General features: G+C 36.3%; 1 protein-coding gene across 4 annotated transcripts; it reads left to right on the top strand.

Moving 5' to 3' along the window:
- The first annotated feature begins 2 nt into the window (after window positions 1-2).
- OXNAD1 (oxidoreductase NAD binding domain containing 1) lies at window positions 3-17241 on the top strand. Of its 4 annotated transcripts, none has more exons than XM_026103818.2 (8): window positions 3-65; window positions 3219-3381; window positions 3652-3715; window positions 5710-5816; window positions 9381-9522; window positions 12874-13116; window positions 16029-16137; window positions 16864-17241. In XM_026103818.2, exons 2-8 carry the CDS (start codon window positions 3248-3250, stop codon window positions 17016-17018), a joined length of 954 nt encoding a protein of 317 aa, XP_025959603.2. In that variant the 5' UTR covers window positions 3-65; window positions 3219-3247; the 3' UTR covers window positions 17019-17241. The 4 variants fall into 4 exon arrangements, with proteins under 4 accessions (XP_025959603.2, XP_064362307.1, XP_064362306.1 ...); XM_064506237.1 differs by having other exon boundaries at window positions 7-65; window positions 3219-3302; XM_064506236.1 differs by having other exon boundaries at window positions 64-81.
- The last annotated feature ends 1276 nt before the right edge of the window (window positions 17242-18517 follow it).

Genomic DNA, 18517 nt, shown 5'->3' with positions numbered 1-18517 from the left:
TGCAGGTTCTGCGCAGCCGCCGCGCGCGCCTCCGTCCCTTGACAGCGTCACGTGATGCGGTGCCGGTAGGGGTGCTGCGGCGTGAGGCGGGAGGAAAGGGGGGAGCGCGAGGAGCGCAGCGCGCGGCCAGGGGAGACCGTTGGGGGGGGGGCGTGGCGCCGCGCCGAGGGCGCGAGCCGTTGGGGGGCGGGGCCGCGGGGCTCTCGGGGTCTCCCCTCTCCCTCCTCCCCTCCACACGGCGGCTGGGGAGGGCGGCGGTTTAACGCCCGACTCTCTCTCTCTCTCTCTCTCCCCCTCCCTCCCTCCCTCCCTGCCTCCTTCCCTCCAGTCAGAGGCTCCCCCGGTTCCCGGTCATGTCCGCCTTCCCGCCCAGCGGAGGGGCACGGAGCAGGGGTCCTTAGGGGCCGCAGGGGCCCAGCAGGGTGCTGCTGCGACCTTGCCCTTTCCCCAGCTGAGGCGGGAGGGCGGCATGGTTGACGCCGTCCAGCCTCCTGCTGCCCCGCTTCAGCCAGGCGCAGGCTTCTCCTGTGCCCTCCCGCCGTGTGTTTGTTAATGCTGGGCCAAGGGGAAAGGCTGTTTGCAGCGATATACGTGGTCGTTTTTTGCACAAGGTTCCGTGTCTCACTTGCTTTAGATTCCTTGCTTTCCTCTCAAAACTCTTAACTTTTGTAGTAGTTTGCTCTTCATTGTTTTGTGGGTAACTAAAAGTGGCTCTTTTCCTTCAGATTCAGTGTAGCATTGTGAAAAAGAGGAGATGCATTGATTGATTTTATCCAGGGTTAGTGGGTCAGAGGGTAAGGAGAAAATTAATTACTTGATTTTAGTTTTAGGTGAGGAGAGGAAGGGGTCACACACAGCACCAGCATTTGTTCTCTCTGCAGAGCAAAGGAAGAAAGGTAGTATTAGGTTGGCTATTTCCGAAGGGCTTGGAAGAGAGGGAGGAAAAAAAAAAAGGCAAGAACTTCCCACCAGACTGGGAGTTTAGGAGCTGGATGAGCCAAGAAAGTTGCTGAGGCGTCAGATGGGGAGAGTCTGTTCACATTTTGTAAAGGCTCATTAACATAGATTTTGGAATTTATTAGTTAAAGAGTGAAAATTAAAACTGATTTTATTGTGATTTTCAGGAGTTCAAAGTGATTGATGACAATGTAAATCAAACAAGTGTCCTTTTTGGGATAGACTACTATTCAAGAGTTATTTTTAATTGAAGTTAGAGTTTCAGTCTTAAAATACTCTGTATCAACAGGACCTTTCAGCCTTGACTTCAAAATTGTAGCTGCTATGATAAAACTAAAGCTGGCATTTGCTTTCAGTATTACATATTGGTATACTGATACTTAACTCCCCATTTTTTTTTACATTTTCATGTGTAGGTCTGGAGGTATTCTTTCCTAAAGCAGTAGCAGTGAAAATGAGGCTAGCTTTAAATGGCTGTCAATCTTACGCAGCCATATGATTAGGTTAAACCAAGAATGTGAAATAAACAGTCCAGAATCTTTAATGGATTTTAAAGTTACACCACTTATTTTACCAGCAGATGTTGCTGTGGTTTGTAGCAATTAATTACAGAATGGGTTTTGAAGGATGTGATAATTTAAAAAAACAGAGCATGGAAAAAGGATAATTAAGTCTGTATTATCAGTCCTTGGCTTTCCAAGGCTAGCATCACTAATTCTGTTGACTCTATCTGCTCATTTTGAATTTGTGGTGTTTTAATTAAAGTTATAGCTATTGGAATAAGCAGCTTACATAAGAATGTCCACTTTCAAAATTCCTTCATTTTTGCTTTTAATTAAAGTGGTAAAAAAATGAAAATATGAACCAAAAATCACCTGGAAGACTAAGAAATGAGAGATAGATAGATATAAACAAAATATAATATCTAAAAGACTCCAGATTATAAACTAATCTCATGAATTTGTGCACCCCAAAGGGTTTGCAGACTGGACATGCTGATTTGGTGGGGTGTGGCTTCTTCATTAGATGCATATTTTGTCCTGCTAAAATATTTTTTGAATTTTAATGCTTGTGTTACTAATCAGTAGCTTCTAAACATTTGCATGTAGAAAGTATTGAAGTATTTTGTTGAAACAGAATATTCCGTATATCCTGCAGCAAAAACTTTTTCAAGTAAGTTTTGCTACTGGTGGCAGAATTTTTTTTTTTTTTTTAATATAAATTCCCCATTAAAAAGCTGTAAGCTGCTGTGGAGTTAAATGCTAAAAAGATATTACAAATTGTGAATAGTTAAAAAAAGAAAGTGTTCCATTTCTGAGCAGCCTAATTTATGAAAGCTCTGCCTCTCATTTGTACAAGATTACAAACAGGACAAATTACTCAATGACCAGCCAATGCAGCTGTCAGTGAAAGCCTAGAGAGTATAGGCCTGATTAGTTAAACAAGCTGGATCATTGCCACTTCAAAGGATTCAAAATGAAAAACAAAACATTTTGGAAATAAATTATATGCTTTAAAAGAATGCTGCAAAAGATATTTAAATGGAAGTGAAAGATTTTAAAGAAACAAGGGACCGCATCATAGAAATAATACAATAATTCGATAGGTGAGGATAATAGGATAGAGAATTATGCTAATCCATCTTAGAAAAACAAAGGCAGATTTATAAGCAATGAGAGAGATCTTTTGGCTCACTGTGAACCTGTTCCTGCACTTTATAAGTAAAGGATATTTCTAAGTTGTTTTGACTATTTTATGTGGTCAGCTTATCTTTCTCTGTCATAGCTCCATTTTAGTATGTGATTTTGAAACTTCACACCATGTTTCCACTCTAATGCATGTAAGGATCTACTTCTTGCTTAACTGTTTACAGATCATAATTATTATCTAGGATCTAACATTTGCTGTGTTGCTGTTCCTAAACTGTTGCTGCCCCACTCTTAGCTGTCCCTTTCCTTCCCAAACACTACTGGTACAAGCAGAGATCTGGGAGCAGACTTTGCCTGTGAAGACTGAGGCAAGAAGTGTAGCATTCATCTGTGACTAGGTTGCTTTCCCCTTCGAACAATGGATGCACATTTTCCCTTTACTGCCTTATGCTACCGTCATACTTGTAAAATTCCTTCTTGTTATCCTGCATGTTTTCCTCTAGTTTTAGTTCCAGCTGAGCTTTGGCCTTTCTGATTTGTGGGAAATAAAGGGTGGAAACAAGCTGTATTAAACAATGTGTATTTTCTTTAATATTTATATGGATTTTTCAGGAGCTGGTAATTTTGAAGAAAAGCTTTTCATGATGGCCTGTGCTGCTACTTCTGTGGGTTTTACTATTCCTCAGTTACTGAGAGGTACTGGTCGAATTTTTCCCACTCATTCTGCATTGGTGGTGTTGAGGCACTCTGCTTTTTGTTACTGCACAGTGAATGGGTAGGTTATCCAGCTACAAACACTGCTCTTTTTTTAAAAGAGAATGTCATAATAGCACTGTCAAAATGAAGCTGAAAAGTTGTTACAGTACCTGTGAATACTTGGTTAATTCCTGATTATATTTTTTTATTTAATTCTTATTTAGTCTTTTGTCATCCAGAATGTAGGCTGGATTACACTGGCAAATTATGTTAATAGAAATTTATATCATTAAGGGGCACTAGCAGAGTTGTCAAAATGACAATTATCTTTGTTTGCTTTTTGTTGCAGCACAACAAAGTCGAAAAGAAAGATGGATCATCTAGAGAGAACAGCAAATAATTTTCGCCAGGAGGTTGGTGTCCTGTTCTATAGGATATAGCTAATTTTTTATGGTGTGAAGAAACTAGATAATTCTATTTGATTGTTAGGCTTCATTTTGTCTTCTACAGGAGTTTTGTTACCTTTTTTCCCACTCATTTTTCATATTTGATACTGTTGTAAAATAGGTGTATTTTGAGGTCAATGGTGAAATTCAGTGAGGTATAAAAATTGTCGGTGACCTATATGATTCTCTTTATGTTATAAAAGAAATTTAATAGGACTCAGGTCAGCTATGGAGTATGATAGGTGAAATGAAATCATGCTACTATCCGCTTTCTATATACAAGCTTCTCAGATTCTTACGGATTTCCATTATTGTGCTCCAAATTCCAGATTTAAAAATATAGAAAAATATCCTTTCATAACATACAAGGAAAGATAAAAGTGTAGGCATTTTGGAGGGAGGTGCCTGATGCTTTCTTGAAATACAAACGCAAAGTCCAGAATACTGTGTCCTCCTCCTCACTACTTTCTTGCTTGGGGCCAGTTGGATACTGTTGTGTAAAAATATTCACTGAAAGTCTTTGGTTGCTCTAACTTGAAATTAATTTTTTGTAATAACTTTATTCTGATGGAGAATCAGATTTTCAGTGCTCTGTCAGACGTATTGGCCAAAAAACAAATTAGGGAGTATAGTGACAAGTGAAAAAGAGAAGGAAGAAGGTCAAAACTTAATGTCCATTTCTTGCACGTAAGATTTCTCCATCAAAACAACTATTTGTCATGTATCTGATGCTTGTCTTGTTAACTTAGAATGATTGTATTTCCCGTTTAATTCTGTCTGCTAAAGTGGAAAAGTATGCTACTTTATTTTAAATTAGCAAATGTCCTACTGTCTTATGGGATAGTAGACATGTTCAAATGTCGCTTTATGAAAACATTAAGAGATTAATTTCCTGTCATGTGTTTTAAATTAGAGCGTAGTTGGTTAAAGTTTCATTTCATAAGCTATTTGATCTTACACAGATGAGAAATAAAGAGTTGTGGTGGTGTTCTAGTATTTCTTATTGTGGTAAATGGCATTAGCATTTGTTAACAGAATATGTAAATTGACCTGTTTAGAAAACTGTTTAAGGCATTGCTTTCTTTGTAGAGGAAAACAGGTATTAATCATAACTCAGAAGTACCTGAAGAGGAGAGGCAAGGAGAGTTTGGTAATCCATGTTCTGCTGATTGGCATCAAGGAGTTTAAGTGAGGAGCTCCTCCCCAGTGGTCCATCCTGTTGCAAGATTGCTTTTCATTTAGAAAAGCATTATCTTTCAGAATTTTTTCTTTCCATTTTAAAAATGGTATGAGATAAAATAACTTTGGCTCTTATATCCAGTCCCATCTTCTTTTCAAACAATAATGCTGCTGTTAGCTAGAATTGAATGCCAGTGTCACAGTTTTCCTGTGTTCATAATTCATATGTGTGGTCAAATGTCTGTGTGTGAGAATGGGTATGTGTGTAAATGCACTAATGTAAGCTTTGCTGTAATGTAATCTTTCAGATTGGTAATGCATTTAATTAATAAGAATAGATAGAGATCCCAGTGACTTCAGTAGCAGCTGGTCTCCCTTTAAGAGTTTTGTCAGTCTTTACATCAGAGATCTTTTTACTTTGTTGCTAGAATGATACAGGAATGTTTGCCTTGTGTAAATGTCAGAGTCTGAAAAGTGGTAACCAGCAATCACTTCTCTTTATATTCTCTTCAACTGAAGTAAAAGAATTTATATACAAGTTTAGATTAACCCTGGCAAAAATGACAGACATGGCGAATTGTAAATAGAAAACCATTTTTCCATTCAATGAAGTAAGTGAATCTATTCTTACTTCTCTGTCACGGTGAAAAAATGTTGATGCTTTAGGTAATGAAACACTGCAAGTAACATGCAAAGTGCTAGATGCTTCATATAGAGATTCTTGAGTACTTCTGTGGAAAATGCTGTCTGCATAACACAATGACTTATTTTCCTTTTGTTAGATGATTTCACAAGCAAAAGTGTGTGGAATCAGCAATGAATCGGAGACAGTCAAAAGACTTCGTTTGGCTATCACAAATAAAGATTTTACTTTCAAAGCAGGACAATGGTAAGATCCCTGATATCTGAGGGGGAAATTCTAGCAGAGGGAAAGCGTAATAAAATGTTAAAAAGGGCTCTGGTAATTTTGAAAAATTTATGAATTTATGTTATATAATGTTTTGTTATTAGGTGCTCTGTGAAACAGTTTATATTTGTCATAATTCTAAAATAGCTGTTATTAAATATGCTAATACTGATTTTAAAAGGGCAGAAATGGATATTCTTTAAACGTTTGATGGTTTCAATGTTTTGCTCTGATTTATATGTGTTACAATATTTCTGCAAGAGTACTTTAAAGTACACAGCACTTTATTCTGCAAGCCATTCTAACAGTCTTTATTTGCTGGTCATCTTTATAGTGGAGCAGAGACTGAATGTTGGTGATTTATAAGTTAGTTATTTTGGTGTTACAATTCTTTAATTAAATCAGAATTGCCTGACATCCTGTATTTATTCCCTAAAAGTTCCCTATCTGAAAATTAAGCCTGATAGATCAGTTTAATATATAAATACAGATATGCGTACTTGAAAACAAACTAACTTGAATTATTAGGCCTTTGAAATAATTAGCTGTTTGTTTAAACAACCCTTACAGCTTTTTTCCAGGGTCATAGTGGCTCTTCTTGTTTATCTTCCTTCCTTGTTAAAAATACTTTACCTCCATCACTTTTCTTCTCTTAAAGACTAATTTAGAACTATGACTAGTTGCTTTGGCATTGGTCATTTAAATGTTCTTAAACTTTTTATTGATTTGGCCAGCTGAGAGTGATTTTGCTGGAATCAAAGTATAGTTGCTAGGGTATTAACAGCATATGTTACTCATGTAGTGTTAATATGCTGCCTTTTAAATTTAGAACCGGAAGAGATGATGTTGATTGCAATAATTTGTGTTTGTGAAGTAATTTGATGCAGTTTTTGCACATGTGCAGTGACTCATTAAATTCTTGCTTGCCAGTACTTGGAAAATGCATTTACCCTTCAAAAATGCTTTAGCAATTACCATGCTGAAAACTGAAAGCTTTAATTATAATTACTTTTTCATTTTCTTCTTCCTTGAAAGTATTCTAACGCTATTGTAAGGCATACAATATCTTCTCTATACTTGTAGCTATAAACTGTGGTCACATTTTTTGATGAGCAATAAGAAAAATCAGGCCACAATTTCCTCAGTAGAAAAGGCTAACTTGGTAGAATTTGCTGTAGTAAGATGTTACAGCCGAAGTTTGTAACTGCAGTGTGTTTTGAAGTTTTTTAATTATCCATTTTTTCATAAGCAAAAATGAATTTGTTTTGCAAGCATGCTAGTAGGTTTTGGTCTTTATATGAGGTAAAGTAATAATAGATTAGTTGCTCTCATCTGTTTTGAATTTACTGAAACACGAGGTCTATCATGTTATAAATACTTTGAAGAAGTACCTTTATGGTTTTCATGCTTCTGAACTCTTCCTCTGTAACTACTAATGGTTTTCTTTCCTTAAATGTTTGGCTTACATAACCTTTAAAATGAGAGAAATGAAAAACTACTGTTTCACATCTTTTCTTTCTCTCTTTTTTTGTCAGTTCATAGGGTTTTTTTGCCCCTAGAATTATTCTTTTCACTTACACTGTTATGAATAGCATTTTTCTAGGAGTCCTCTTGTTTCTTACTGCACATAGCTAAAATGAGATAAGCCATCAGAAACACAAGCTAGTCCACTATGTTATGATATGCTGTGCACTGAAATCTCTTATAACTGTGTAATGGGGAAAAAAATACTAATACAGAAAAAAACACACGCCTCCATTAGTAATTTAGAAGGTAAAAAGTAAATTACATTGAGGTTTTACAGCAGTGTTTGTGTATGTGTATTTCCCAGGCACAAATAATTCCTCTCTTATATTTCAAGGAGAAATTTTAACTTGAATCTAGATTGTTACTTTACAGCATAAATATAATTTCTTAACTTTTTACATTAGTTGAAATACCAAGATTACTTTATTTTCCAGCAGAGGGTGGTAAAGAGCTTTGGTAGCTTCTTGAGGTGTTCTTTGATCTAGTAAATGCTGCAACATAGGAATCATTCTCTCTAATTTCTTAGATCCTTACTGCCAGAGATGCTCAGCCCCAGGGGTCAGTGGGGCTGCAGAAGCTGAGAACACTGGAATAAACCAAATGACTGATTTTTCAGATTAGCCAGTCTTCCCAGCTTCTTTTGGTTGTTGACCTTTTATTTGCAGTCAGATACCTTTATGAGCCATCGTGTTTATTAACATAGAGTAAAAAAATAGTATCAATGTAGTATTGTCATAATTTTGTCTGTCATAACTTTGTATATACTTAGAGGATATTTTTCTTTGAAGCGTGAAGCTCTGTGGGGAGCAAGTAGTAAGATTTTTTTCTTCAGAAAGTAGTAAACTATTCAAAGTGCTTTTCTTCTCCCTTTACATTTTGTGGTCTCCATGAAGAATACAGCCCTTTCATTAAAAGGAAATGCCTGTGCAGTGAAAGGCAGTCCGTATTTCTCCTTACATTCTTATTTAGCTAATACTGAAGCCAACTTAACTGACGCTTGAACTGAGTAATCACTGTATAGTACTCGGTGTCATTTACAAGTGTGGTATCAGTCCCTAAGAGGAGCAGCCCAACTGGATTTAGAGGTTAGGGGATTTTTGAATTATAGGAATTTTGCTATGTCCTGCAGAAATTTGAAATATTTAAAGATTTGGTAGTATAGAGATTTAAATGTTAGATCGTAAACCAGTTCCTAACTTTTTCTGATACTATTCGGAATATCAGAATTTTACTTTATGAAAATGAATTACAGCAAACATGCAGTAATGGCTTGTCTTCCATAGTCTCTCATCTCAAAAGGTTAGCTATGTGTTACCTTCTAATCTGTAGAAGGTCATGCATGGTTTAACTTCGCTTAAAAAAATGTAATTTACTCTAGTCCAATTTTCTGCCAACTAGAAAAGCATGTCTACCACCAGAGGGCAGTGTAGTTCAATAGGTAAAGCAATTCTGCTAACTGTAGTGACTGACTTTTCATGTAAGAAATTTTTTTACACACTGTGTTTTAACTTCATATATTTCATCTTCCCAAGGAAAGAAGTGTGCAATCAAGAGCAATTTCTCTAAAATTAGTTTTTCAGCTGCCTTATGTTTGAAAATTAAAGGGAACAATAAAAAGCACTGAAAAGAGCGGGATTTAAACCATTCCATTGGACTATGTTGTGTTTTTGTTTTGTTTTTCTAATATGCAAATAATTAATTTAAACATTTTACAATTCTGCTTCCTCTTAAGACATTGCATCTAGTGCTGCAAGCAGAACAGTTTTAAAATTTGCTAGTTTAATACAGGTGTTTTTTTCTTTGCTTGATGACATATTTTCTAGATGAAGATAATTCTAATGAGATGATGTTACTCAAGCTGGAGTCCTTAGTTTTTTGGAAGAGGTCTGTGATCAAAATGAAGATGTGTTTGTAAAGGAAAGATAATTGAAATAAAGCCAGTCACTTTATTTGCAACAATATTCGGTTATTATTTTCCATGTTTGTTTTTTTTAACTTTTCTTTCTGGTTAATATTCAGGGTTGATTTCTTTATTCCTGGAGTTTCTGTAGTTGGGGGATTCTCAATATGCTCAAGCCCTGGTCTGTTGGAACGAGATGGAATATTAGAGCTGGCAGTAAAGCATGCTGTTCATCCTCCTGCTCACTGGATTCACACTGAGGTAAGTGATATTCAATGTTGATTGAGAGATTTGCATTTTTGCCCTTTTTGTTTTTATTTCAGACCACCTTGTGATACTGATTGCAAAAGTCCTGTTGACTTGTTTAGTCATTTTTAATACAACATAAATGTTAAAGCCTTCTGTTCTCTAAGAGACTGAAATAAGATATTGATGTGGTGATTTGGTTATTGTGATCTTCTGACTCAGCTTGTGGTCTGTGGACTTACAGTGATATTGCAGTCAGCGTTTATAAGGGCTGTCACTCCTCTGAAATTCATGCACTGAAAAAGGTTGAAAAAACACTATGCTAACTTGTGTTCATGCTTCTAAGTCTTATTGCTGAATCCAGTCTATGTTATGCTTTACAGAGTTATAGCTGATACCTTGCCATCATTCCTGACCATTTCTACAAGTACAAACTCGGAGTCATTGTTAGACAAAAATATAAATTATTAAAGAGGAAAAAAGAGACATTTATATTGGTTTTTGTAAAACAGTAAAGCAACAGAATACTTCAGAATTTCTGCAGTATTCTTTTAAATACGCATAATTTTTATAATAGTAAATAGTCCAAGACCTGATTTTTGCTGTATTAGAAGTAAAGGTCTGACATCTCTGCCTCTTGCAGTGTTTTGTTCATCTCTACTGATTGTTTACCCCACTTAGTTGGAGTCAGAAGGGTACCTTCTCTATTGCTTGTATTTCATAATGACCTGTCCTATCTGCTGTTTTGTTCTGTTCACCATCCTATTTACTATGATCTGTCCTATTTACTGTTCTCTGCCTGCCACTTATATTTCTTAAATGTGGCTGCAGGGTTTAAATTGACAGATTCTTCCAGGCTTACAACTATCGCAGTTCTGCCCAGTAGCCAACAGGTTTTAGTAAAGATTGATGCAACTTTACTATTTAAGAATTTAGAATATCCAGTGATACTAATCTAGTAGTTACATTGTGATCGTGCACAGTATTTCAATTTGTGTTGCATCAAGTTATCTCCACTGGAATTTGAATGAAATAACCTTTTTTGTGATGCCGTGTAGAACGTGCAGTGGACATGTCACTGGGCTACATATTACATGGAAGATTGCCTATTTCTTTGTTATTGCTCATTAGAGAGTATGAAAAGCCTAACTTTGTAGTTCCCTATCTCTGGAGACTCTCTTGGGATTTTTGATGTCATAATTGAATTTGTTGCTGAATTTTCTGGTTGAATTTATAAGGAAATCTTTAGTTAACAAGTAGACTCATTCAAATCTGATGCTGTGGAAAAACCAGCAGGGTATGTATCGGCTTTTCTATCTAAACAAGAGTGCATGCTTTTCCTTAGGAAGGGAGAAGGAAAAACTGTAGCAACTTAGAATTTGAAAAGGTTGTGTAAGTGGTTGAAAACCTTAATTGTTTAAAAGTCATTTATAAATAAGAATGTTGTAATCTCAGGGTGAAAAGGTGTTATGGGAATAATTAATCCTCGTTTATTTACTGCATCTAACTTTTTTCAGAGGTGATTATATTTAAGCTTTAACATTACTGTATATAAAATCACTGATTTCATCATGATGTACTTTATAGCTTCAGGAAAACACAGCCTTTTATGTAGTAAAATATATGTATAATATATTGCTTTCCCTTTCTGTCTAAATGATTGCAGTGCTGTATGTGCTTTCCCTTTCTGTCTAAATGATTGCAATGCTGTATCTGCAGGCTAGGCTAAAGGACAACACTTTCCCACAGCATTACTCCAGAATTTATTGTTTGTTCTTGAGCACTGACTTACGGTTATTATTGCCATGGCTAAAGCATTAGAATATGTGGGAGACTGCTGATGCAAAATACTCATTAAGAGAGATTCTTCATCTGGCCAATATCCATTCTACATGAGCGATAGCTGATGGAGGCAGACTGGACAAGAGTGATGTTTCTCCATTAAAAAAAACGCTTTTATTTCCATGAAGGAGACCATATCCTATGTCCTTCCTGTGCCGTATGAATCTGGAACATTTCTAGATTTGTGCTTCTCTAAAACAGACTACAACGTGGTGAGAAAGCCTGGCAGTGTGTGTTGAGAAGGAAGAGTGAAATCACTTTCAGATATTAAATGCTGATTTTCTTACACTATAATTCAGAAATAATACTTTATGCAATAATTAAGAAAGGCAAGAGACTTTTTCTAATGGTCCTGCTAGCTACTCTCAGAACATCTTGCTTCTATGCCATACTTGTTCCAAAGGACCTCCTTCGTCCTCCTGATAGAACTGTTATGTGTTTGGACCTTTCTTACTATACAGTTGTCATTAATGGAGATTGTCTTGTTTCAGTTACTGTTTCCTGATATCAGGATTTTCTGGAGGAAGCACTTTTAAATAATTAACTGCTATTTTTTCAGCAGTTTTTGTATTTTTACCTTTCTTTTTTTCTCTCCTTTTTTCCTGCCTTGTTTCCCTGTCCTTTAAAAAATATATATTTGGTCTGAAATGAATTCTGTTTTCTGCTCCTATTTGTTCTGTTAACTTACTGTGATGTGGGAGAACTTGCCTGATTTCCTTGTACTTCAGTTTCACCCTTCACATAGATATAGGTGGCCAAGCTGGAGTAGAAGCAGTACTTGTATACCATAAAGACATTGCTCAAAATGTTTTATTTATTATAGCTTTAGTTTTCCATGTTTCAGAAAACTTACTTTGGTACATTTCTCCAAGAAATCATTTCTTCAGTACAAGTAGAGGATGAAGAGAGAATGAATGTTTTTCCCTGATTTTTTTCATTCTACAACTCTAATGTAGCAAATGCAAAAGTGGCTCTACAAGAAATTTCTTGTGGAGGCTTCACTTCTGGGTTTTTTGTTGTTTTATTTGTTTTTTGTTTGTTTGTTTGTTTGTTTTTTAGGAATGGGAATAGAAAAAGTTTCCAAGTATATGTAACTCAGTCTGACTTCCTTCTGTGACCTGATAAAAATGCCTTTTTTGACACGAAGCTGGGTTTGGGTAAAAGTGTAATCTTACATGTTAACCTTGGTTTTTTACAACCACATAATGTAGTTGAGAAACTCCTGCATGGCTCATTCCTTTTTCAATTCTCATGGGCCAGAGTAGGGGGAATCACCATCCTGCCTTTATCATAGCCTAAGGGTGAAACTAGAACCTGAAAAAACCCTGAAACAACTGACTTCAGATAACTTAACTCTGTATGTGTTTTAAAATACTTCATTTGAGTTTTATCTCATTGGTAAAAATAAAAATCAAAAATTACAGTCTGAAGTCCAGCTAGTCTTGTGACTTCATGGTGCAAGAAGAATAATATTTCCACATTTGCTTTTAGTTTTGAAATTAAGTATCTTCTTTTCCATCCTAGTGTACTCTTGACTCAGAAGTGGCTCTGCGAGTGGGAGGTGATTTCTTCTTTGATCCTCAGCCTGGTGACCCCCCTGTAAAACTAGTGCTGATAGCAGGGGGTGTTGGAATTAACCCATTGTTTGCTATACTGCTGCATATAGCAGATCTTCATGAATATCAAGAGAGTAAAGGATATGGATACAAAATAGGAACTGTGAAGCTGTACTACAGTGCAAAAAATACAAACGAGCTCTTATTTAAGGTAAATACAAAACAAAATTAGAATTCAGTTATTCATCTGTTAGTGCATGTATCATTCTAGTGCCAAATTACAGAGGACCCCCCTGTGTAAGGCACTGTACAAATAGAAGGAAAAGTCACTTCCTGCACCAAATCTGGTGTATTTTGTTTAATTACTTATCCTAGTATACAAATAAAGAATGTTATTGGATTGCTTGATTTTCATTGACTTTATTGATAAGTCAGTTTGCCCTCGATGTCTACATTTTACTGTCATCTCATAATAGTATCATACTATACTAGAGATTTTATATACTATAATATGTATATACACATTAATAGTATATGTAATATATAATACTATAACCACATCATCTTAGTACAGATTATATTGAATTTAAAGACTAACAAGAGCAGTTATATCCAAAGGAAATACTCTCTAAAATCATGGAGCTTTGCTGATAAATATATTGGTTATTATAGGGTGCTAGTATATGAATGAAAGACATATAAGCTGTTCTTGTAAAATTGTTTGTAATGGTACTCCATCAGCATTTACAGAGCAGTGAAAGATCAGCTGCCACACACTCAGCCAGTAAGGGTCACTGATAACATTTTAAGGTCAAATTAGCACATCTTCTGTAAAGAGGCATTCCTAATGATTTAGGTTTCCTTGAAAAATTGAAGGCTTTTGATTGTAAGATATTGAGGAAAATATGCTAAGTTGAAAGGTGAAAATTTGTCTTGATTCCAGAAGCTATGTATTGTGACAAAGGGTGGTTTGGCTTACAGTACCCACCAGTAGTTTTTTTCCCCCCTGTATTTCTACCAGATTACTAGAGATGAAGATACTTCCTTTCTTTGAAAAGCCATTTGTTAGTCACTAAAGGCAGCACAATAAACTGGAACCTATCAGCTCTTTCATTTGGCCAGCTACTAGTCTCTGATTCTGTTCTAAGCATGCACAATTTATATTTGGCACATGCACCAGTATTTCCTAAAAATTCCATTTCAGCAGTGTTGTAATAGCAGAGCTTTTGTATTAGAGCTTCTGGAACAGAGAGAACACAATGATACACTGCAGTATTTAAAATATATCATACCCTTCTTTCTTCACGTGTCCCTCGTATCCAGAACGTGTATATGAAAGATTCTTTACCTCTGTGCACAGAATTGGGGAAACAGGATCACTAGAGGTCTTATGTTGTTAAGAGATGCATCTGTATAAAGCTCTATTAGGAATGGGGCCAGACCCTTTTCAGTGGTGCCTGGCGACAGGACGAGAGGCAATGGGCACAAACTGAAACACAGGAAGGTCCAGCCGAATATAAAGAGAAACTTCTTTACTGTGAGGGTAACAAAGCACTGGAAGAGGTTGCCCAGAGAGGTTGTGGCGTCTCCTTCCTTGGACATACTCAAAACCCAACTGGACACGGTCCTGGGCAAGGAGCTGGAGGTGGCCCTGCTTGAGCAGGGTGGTTGGACTAGATGACCTCCAGAAGTCCCTTCCAACCTCAACCATCCTGTGAACTGCTAGCAGTTTGAAGGACCTGTTCCCTCAATCTGCTTAATTTTGTACGCTAATTTACTAGGCTGTAAAGATGCTGCTGAGCTGTTCAAATTTTTCTTCATTCAGTTAAACAGAAGAGTGTGTTCCTTGCCATAGGATACTGGAAAACGGTACTGTGGTGTTTCATGTCATGTGTATGATACCTGCCACTTTCTGTCCCTGTCACTGAATTGCACAGTGACGGCTTACAAGCAGGTGCTGTGGATGACCGCAGGATTATGTAAGCAGGTGAAGACTTGCCTTAAAACTGGTCAGACCCTCTTTCTAGCTAGATCTTAGGATTTCAAATCAAAAGGAGTAATTTGTTTCAGAAGTGCTATCAAATTTTGTGTGGTTCCATATGAGTGGGACATAAGTTTATAGTCACATTCAAAACAGTGAAACTGGGCCAATATTAGATATAGTAGGGGAGTGGTATAAGGCAGTGTCTATACTGGTTTTTATTCCAAGTCTTTAGAGGGACTCAGAAACATCTTTGTATATTAAGTAGAAGCTGTCTTGTTCTTTTTTTGTTAGCAACCCAGGGCAGTCTGTTCAATTTAGTAGACTAGTTGGTAAGCAAACACATAAAACAATGAGCTAAAATTTCCATGTTCACAGAATAAATTCACTTTTATTTCAGAATATTTTAAAAGTTTCCCCAGTATCCTTTCCAGCAATGAAAATCCCATGTAGTGCAGAATCTAGACAGTAAACAACAAAGTCTTAGTTTCACAATTAATTGCAGCATCTGACTGACAGATTTTTCACTGTGATTTGAACCGAAGCCACTGGGTTTTGGTGGTAACCAAATATGGATGGTGGTAATTCACAGTTGTGGATTAGGGAACTGAAAATTACAGAGCTTCTACTCTGGTAAAAATAACGTTAACATTAAAACGTAGTTGGTTTTACTTGGAGAAGAAGAAAAGTGGAGTAAAGGGTCTAGTGTTCTTATCAGATCAGCAGCTCAGACTTGAAAACTTCCTTAAATCTGGTAAATTAAAACTGTAGGTTTTTTTTTAAAATGGAAAACCCATTTGGAAGTGGAAGGAGGAAGCTGGGACAGTTTATATGGGGAAGAAGACAGGAAAGGACAAAAATGGTTCTCAGATCCAAGTGTTACTAATTGCAACCTATTGTTTAAAAAAAAAAGAAGAAAAAAAAAAGGAGAAAAGCACTAATAACATAGCTGGTAGTGTATTCAGGTTCCAGGTACAGAATTCCTGTGTACTTTTACTTTTAAATCAACTCCATCAAGTTCTCAGCACTGAAATGCAAGCGTCTTGGTAGTCAGTAATAATCAATGGTGTTCTGAGATTGCATGCACACATCCGCTTTGATTTAATGGACTGTGGTGTAAGCAAGTGTGTTTAACATTACAGAAAAATATTCTTGGTTTGATGAATGCATTTCCTGGAAAGATCACATGTCGTTTCCACGTTACCCAGCAGAGTTCACAGATCTGTAAAGAACTTCAGCCGTATGTCACAGGTAAATATAACGGCAAGGCATAGAGATTTCTAAAGTTTTAAGTTTGGTAGCGTTCTAGAGGATCAAGGTTAATGTAGTTATCTCTAGTGTAAGTTTATATGCATAATTTAGTATCTTTACATTTAAAGATTCAAAATGAGATGAGTCAAGTGCATAAATAAGAACATTTGTATATGAAAAACCTAAATATTTCATTGTACATATTATGCTTTAGAGAAAAAACATACTTCTGCAACTTTTCATTTGTAGTGAACCTCCATTTGTACAGAATTTATACTGTTAATTCTAAACTTTATGTGAGTATTTTCCACTGCAAATTTTGTTCCAAGAACTAGTATTTCCTGTCTAGATTTACTGCTTAAAGCAGGATTGATGAAGAATAAGCTGACAGCTTGTAAGAGATACTTTGTCATGATTCCATTTTTGTTGTACTTGGATTAGAGAGATACTTACCTATTTTTCATCCGAATGTGAGATTTTTAGTTGTACGTAAGCCGTGTTCCTGTTAAATGACTAATATCCCATGAATTCCAACTGGAGATACTCATCTAAATTCCCAGAAGAACAAGTGGTTTTGGAGGCCTCAAACCTTGATACCTATCCCTCAATAAGCCTGACTTATTTTTAAGAAATGGGTGCTTGAAGTAACCCTAACCAGTCTGGTGTCTTTCTGAAATTACTTCATGATTAAATATTGTTCTCACTTCTTACTTATTTCTTTGTTAGAGGGAAGAATATCTGAAGAGGATCTAGAAAAACATGTATCTAAGGATACTTTATGGTACATCTGTGGTCCACCTCCAATGATAGAATCTATATCCAAACTACTAGCAAATATTGGTGTTTCTAGAGACTGTGTTTTCTTTGAGAAATGGTGGTAGCGAGAGCTGTTGAACAGAAAATGTAGTATTTGTTTTCAATTTATTTTGATGAGGTAAAATGTACATAAAATGGAGTATGACTCAATTGGAAGATTTCACGCCATACATGAGGTCATCCTGAATCACAGTTGTGTTCCCTAGATTTAACTATAATGTATCTTTAATACAGTGCTGCTACTTTGGAAAAAAAAGGTGATTTTTATATTAAAGACATTAATTCTTCTGTTTTTTTGATGGTGTGCTTACTTATTCTGGATAGCAATATATTTTTACTTTATCCACCTGTTTAATTATTAGCTTTAAAAAGACTTTCAGTGCTCAGTTTATTAGTTGTGGAGAATTAGATGTACAGCAATGATGAGTCAGTTTATAATAAATAATAATTCAAGCCACAACTTCTGAAGCTGCTCCAAATTGTGCTAATGAGTCGATACACTACCTTTCACACTTCTAGATATTAAATATTTTTATAGAAGTCGGGTTGTTGTGCTGTGACTTCCGGCACCTGTCACTTCTTGTTAAAAGAAGAAAGATGACTTTAAAAGACTTTTTTTTATATTCTGACTTGAGCTAAAAATACTGATGTGTTAAAAATCTCTGTCAGCCTCTGCTGGTATTCTGTGTTGTGCAGAGTTAGTAATGCGAACTTGCATGCTGTGCCTGGCCTGAGGCAGCTCACCCAGCCACTGTGTTCCCTGCCTGTCCTCAAAAACAGCAAAGACCAGCAACAGCTGAAACAGGGAATCTCCTGAATCCTGCTCAGTGCAGAGTTCTAGCATGTTCCAGGTCTGTGTGGGAAAACATCTCTAGAAAGTTTGATCTTTTAAGGTACAAGTGAGCATCTAGGCTTCTGATACCTAAGCCCTTCTTGAAGAGATCTTTTTTTCCCTTGGCTTGCAGAAAAACAGAAATGTGGAGAATAACAAAAAGCCACAATGAGAGGGAATTAGTTAATTATCTGTACAGAAAAGTCAAGTCCTTAAGTAGTAGAGACTCCCAGTGTACACTTGAAGACCTCAGAAAAAGGAATGTTTAAATTACTAAAACTACTAAATTATTATTAAATTATTTAAAAATGTTAAACAGATGGTCTTCTCTTTGTTAATGGCTCTTTTCCATAAGTTAAACTTGTTCCAGGTAATAGTCAAATAGATAACGCAACAAGTTTTCTGCCATCAGTGCCTCTCTACTCTGTTAAACTGAGGTTGCAAAAGTATTGCCACCTGGTTTTCAGGGTACACCAGCACTGTTAGTGTCAAGAGCTTAATTTTTCAAGGATCCCTTCCTTGAATAAAAAGGCTTGGATAAAAAGGGTACCACTCCAACTTTAGTTTTCTCTCTCAAGAAATTATTTTGACTTCAGTATGCTGAGGCCAGCCACTCTTAATCTCTTTTTATCCCTTTTATTAGAGTCTCAAGACAGGGTTTACAACTTGTGGCTTGCAGGCTACCTACTGCCACATCTACATTCATCTCACCTATCTTTGGAGCATGCAGTG

Source organism: Dromaius novaehollandiae, chromosome 2, assembly GCF_036370855.1.
Source record: "Dromaius novaehollandiae isolate bDroNov1 chromosome 2, bDroNov1.hap1, whole genome shotgun sequence".
NCBI lineage: Eukaryota > Metazoa > Chordata > Aves > Casuariiformes > Dromaiidae > Dromaius > Dromaius novaehollandiae.
Note: the sequence above shows the minus strand (reverse complement) of the source record. Positions and strands in the feature narration are given on the sequence as shown.

Excerpts from the sequence above, each read along its gene's own strand:
- OXNAD1 (XM_026103818.2), top strand. The coding sequence starts at position 3,248 with ATGATGGCCTGTGCTGCTACTTCTGTGGGTTTTACTATTCCTCAGTTA. Across the intron at positions 13,117-16,028 it reads CAAACGAGCTCTTATTTAAG|AAAAATATTCTTGGTTTGAT; the intron begins GTAAATACAAAA and ends TTAACATTACAG. Across the intron at positions 16,138-16,863 it reads ACTTCAGCCGTATGTCACAG|AGGGAAGAATATCTGAAGAG; the intron begins GTAAATATAACG and ends TTTCTTTGTTAG.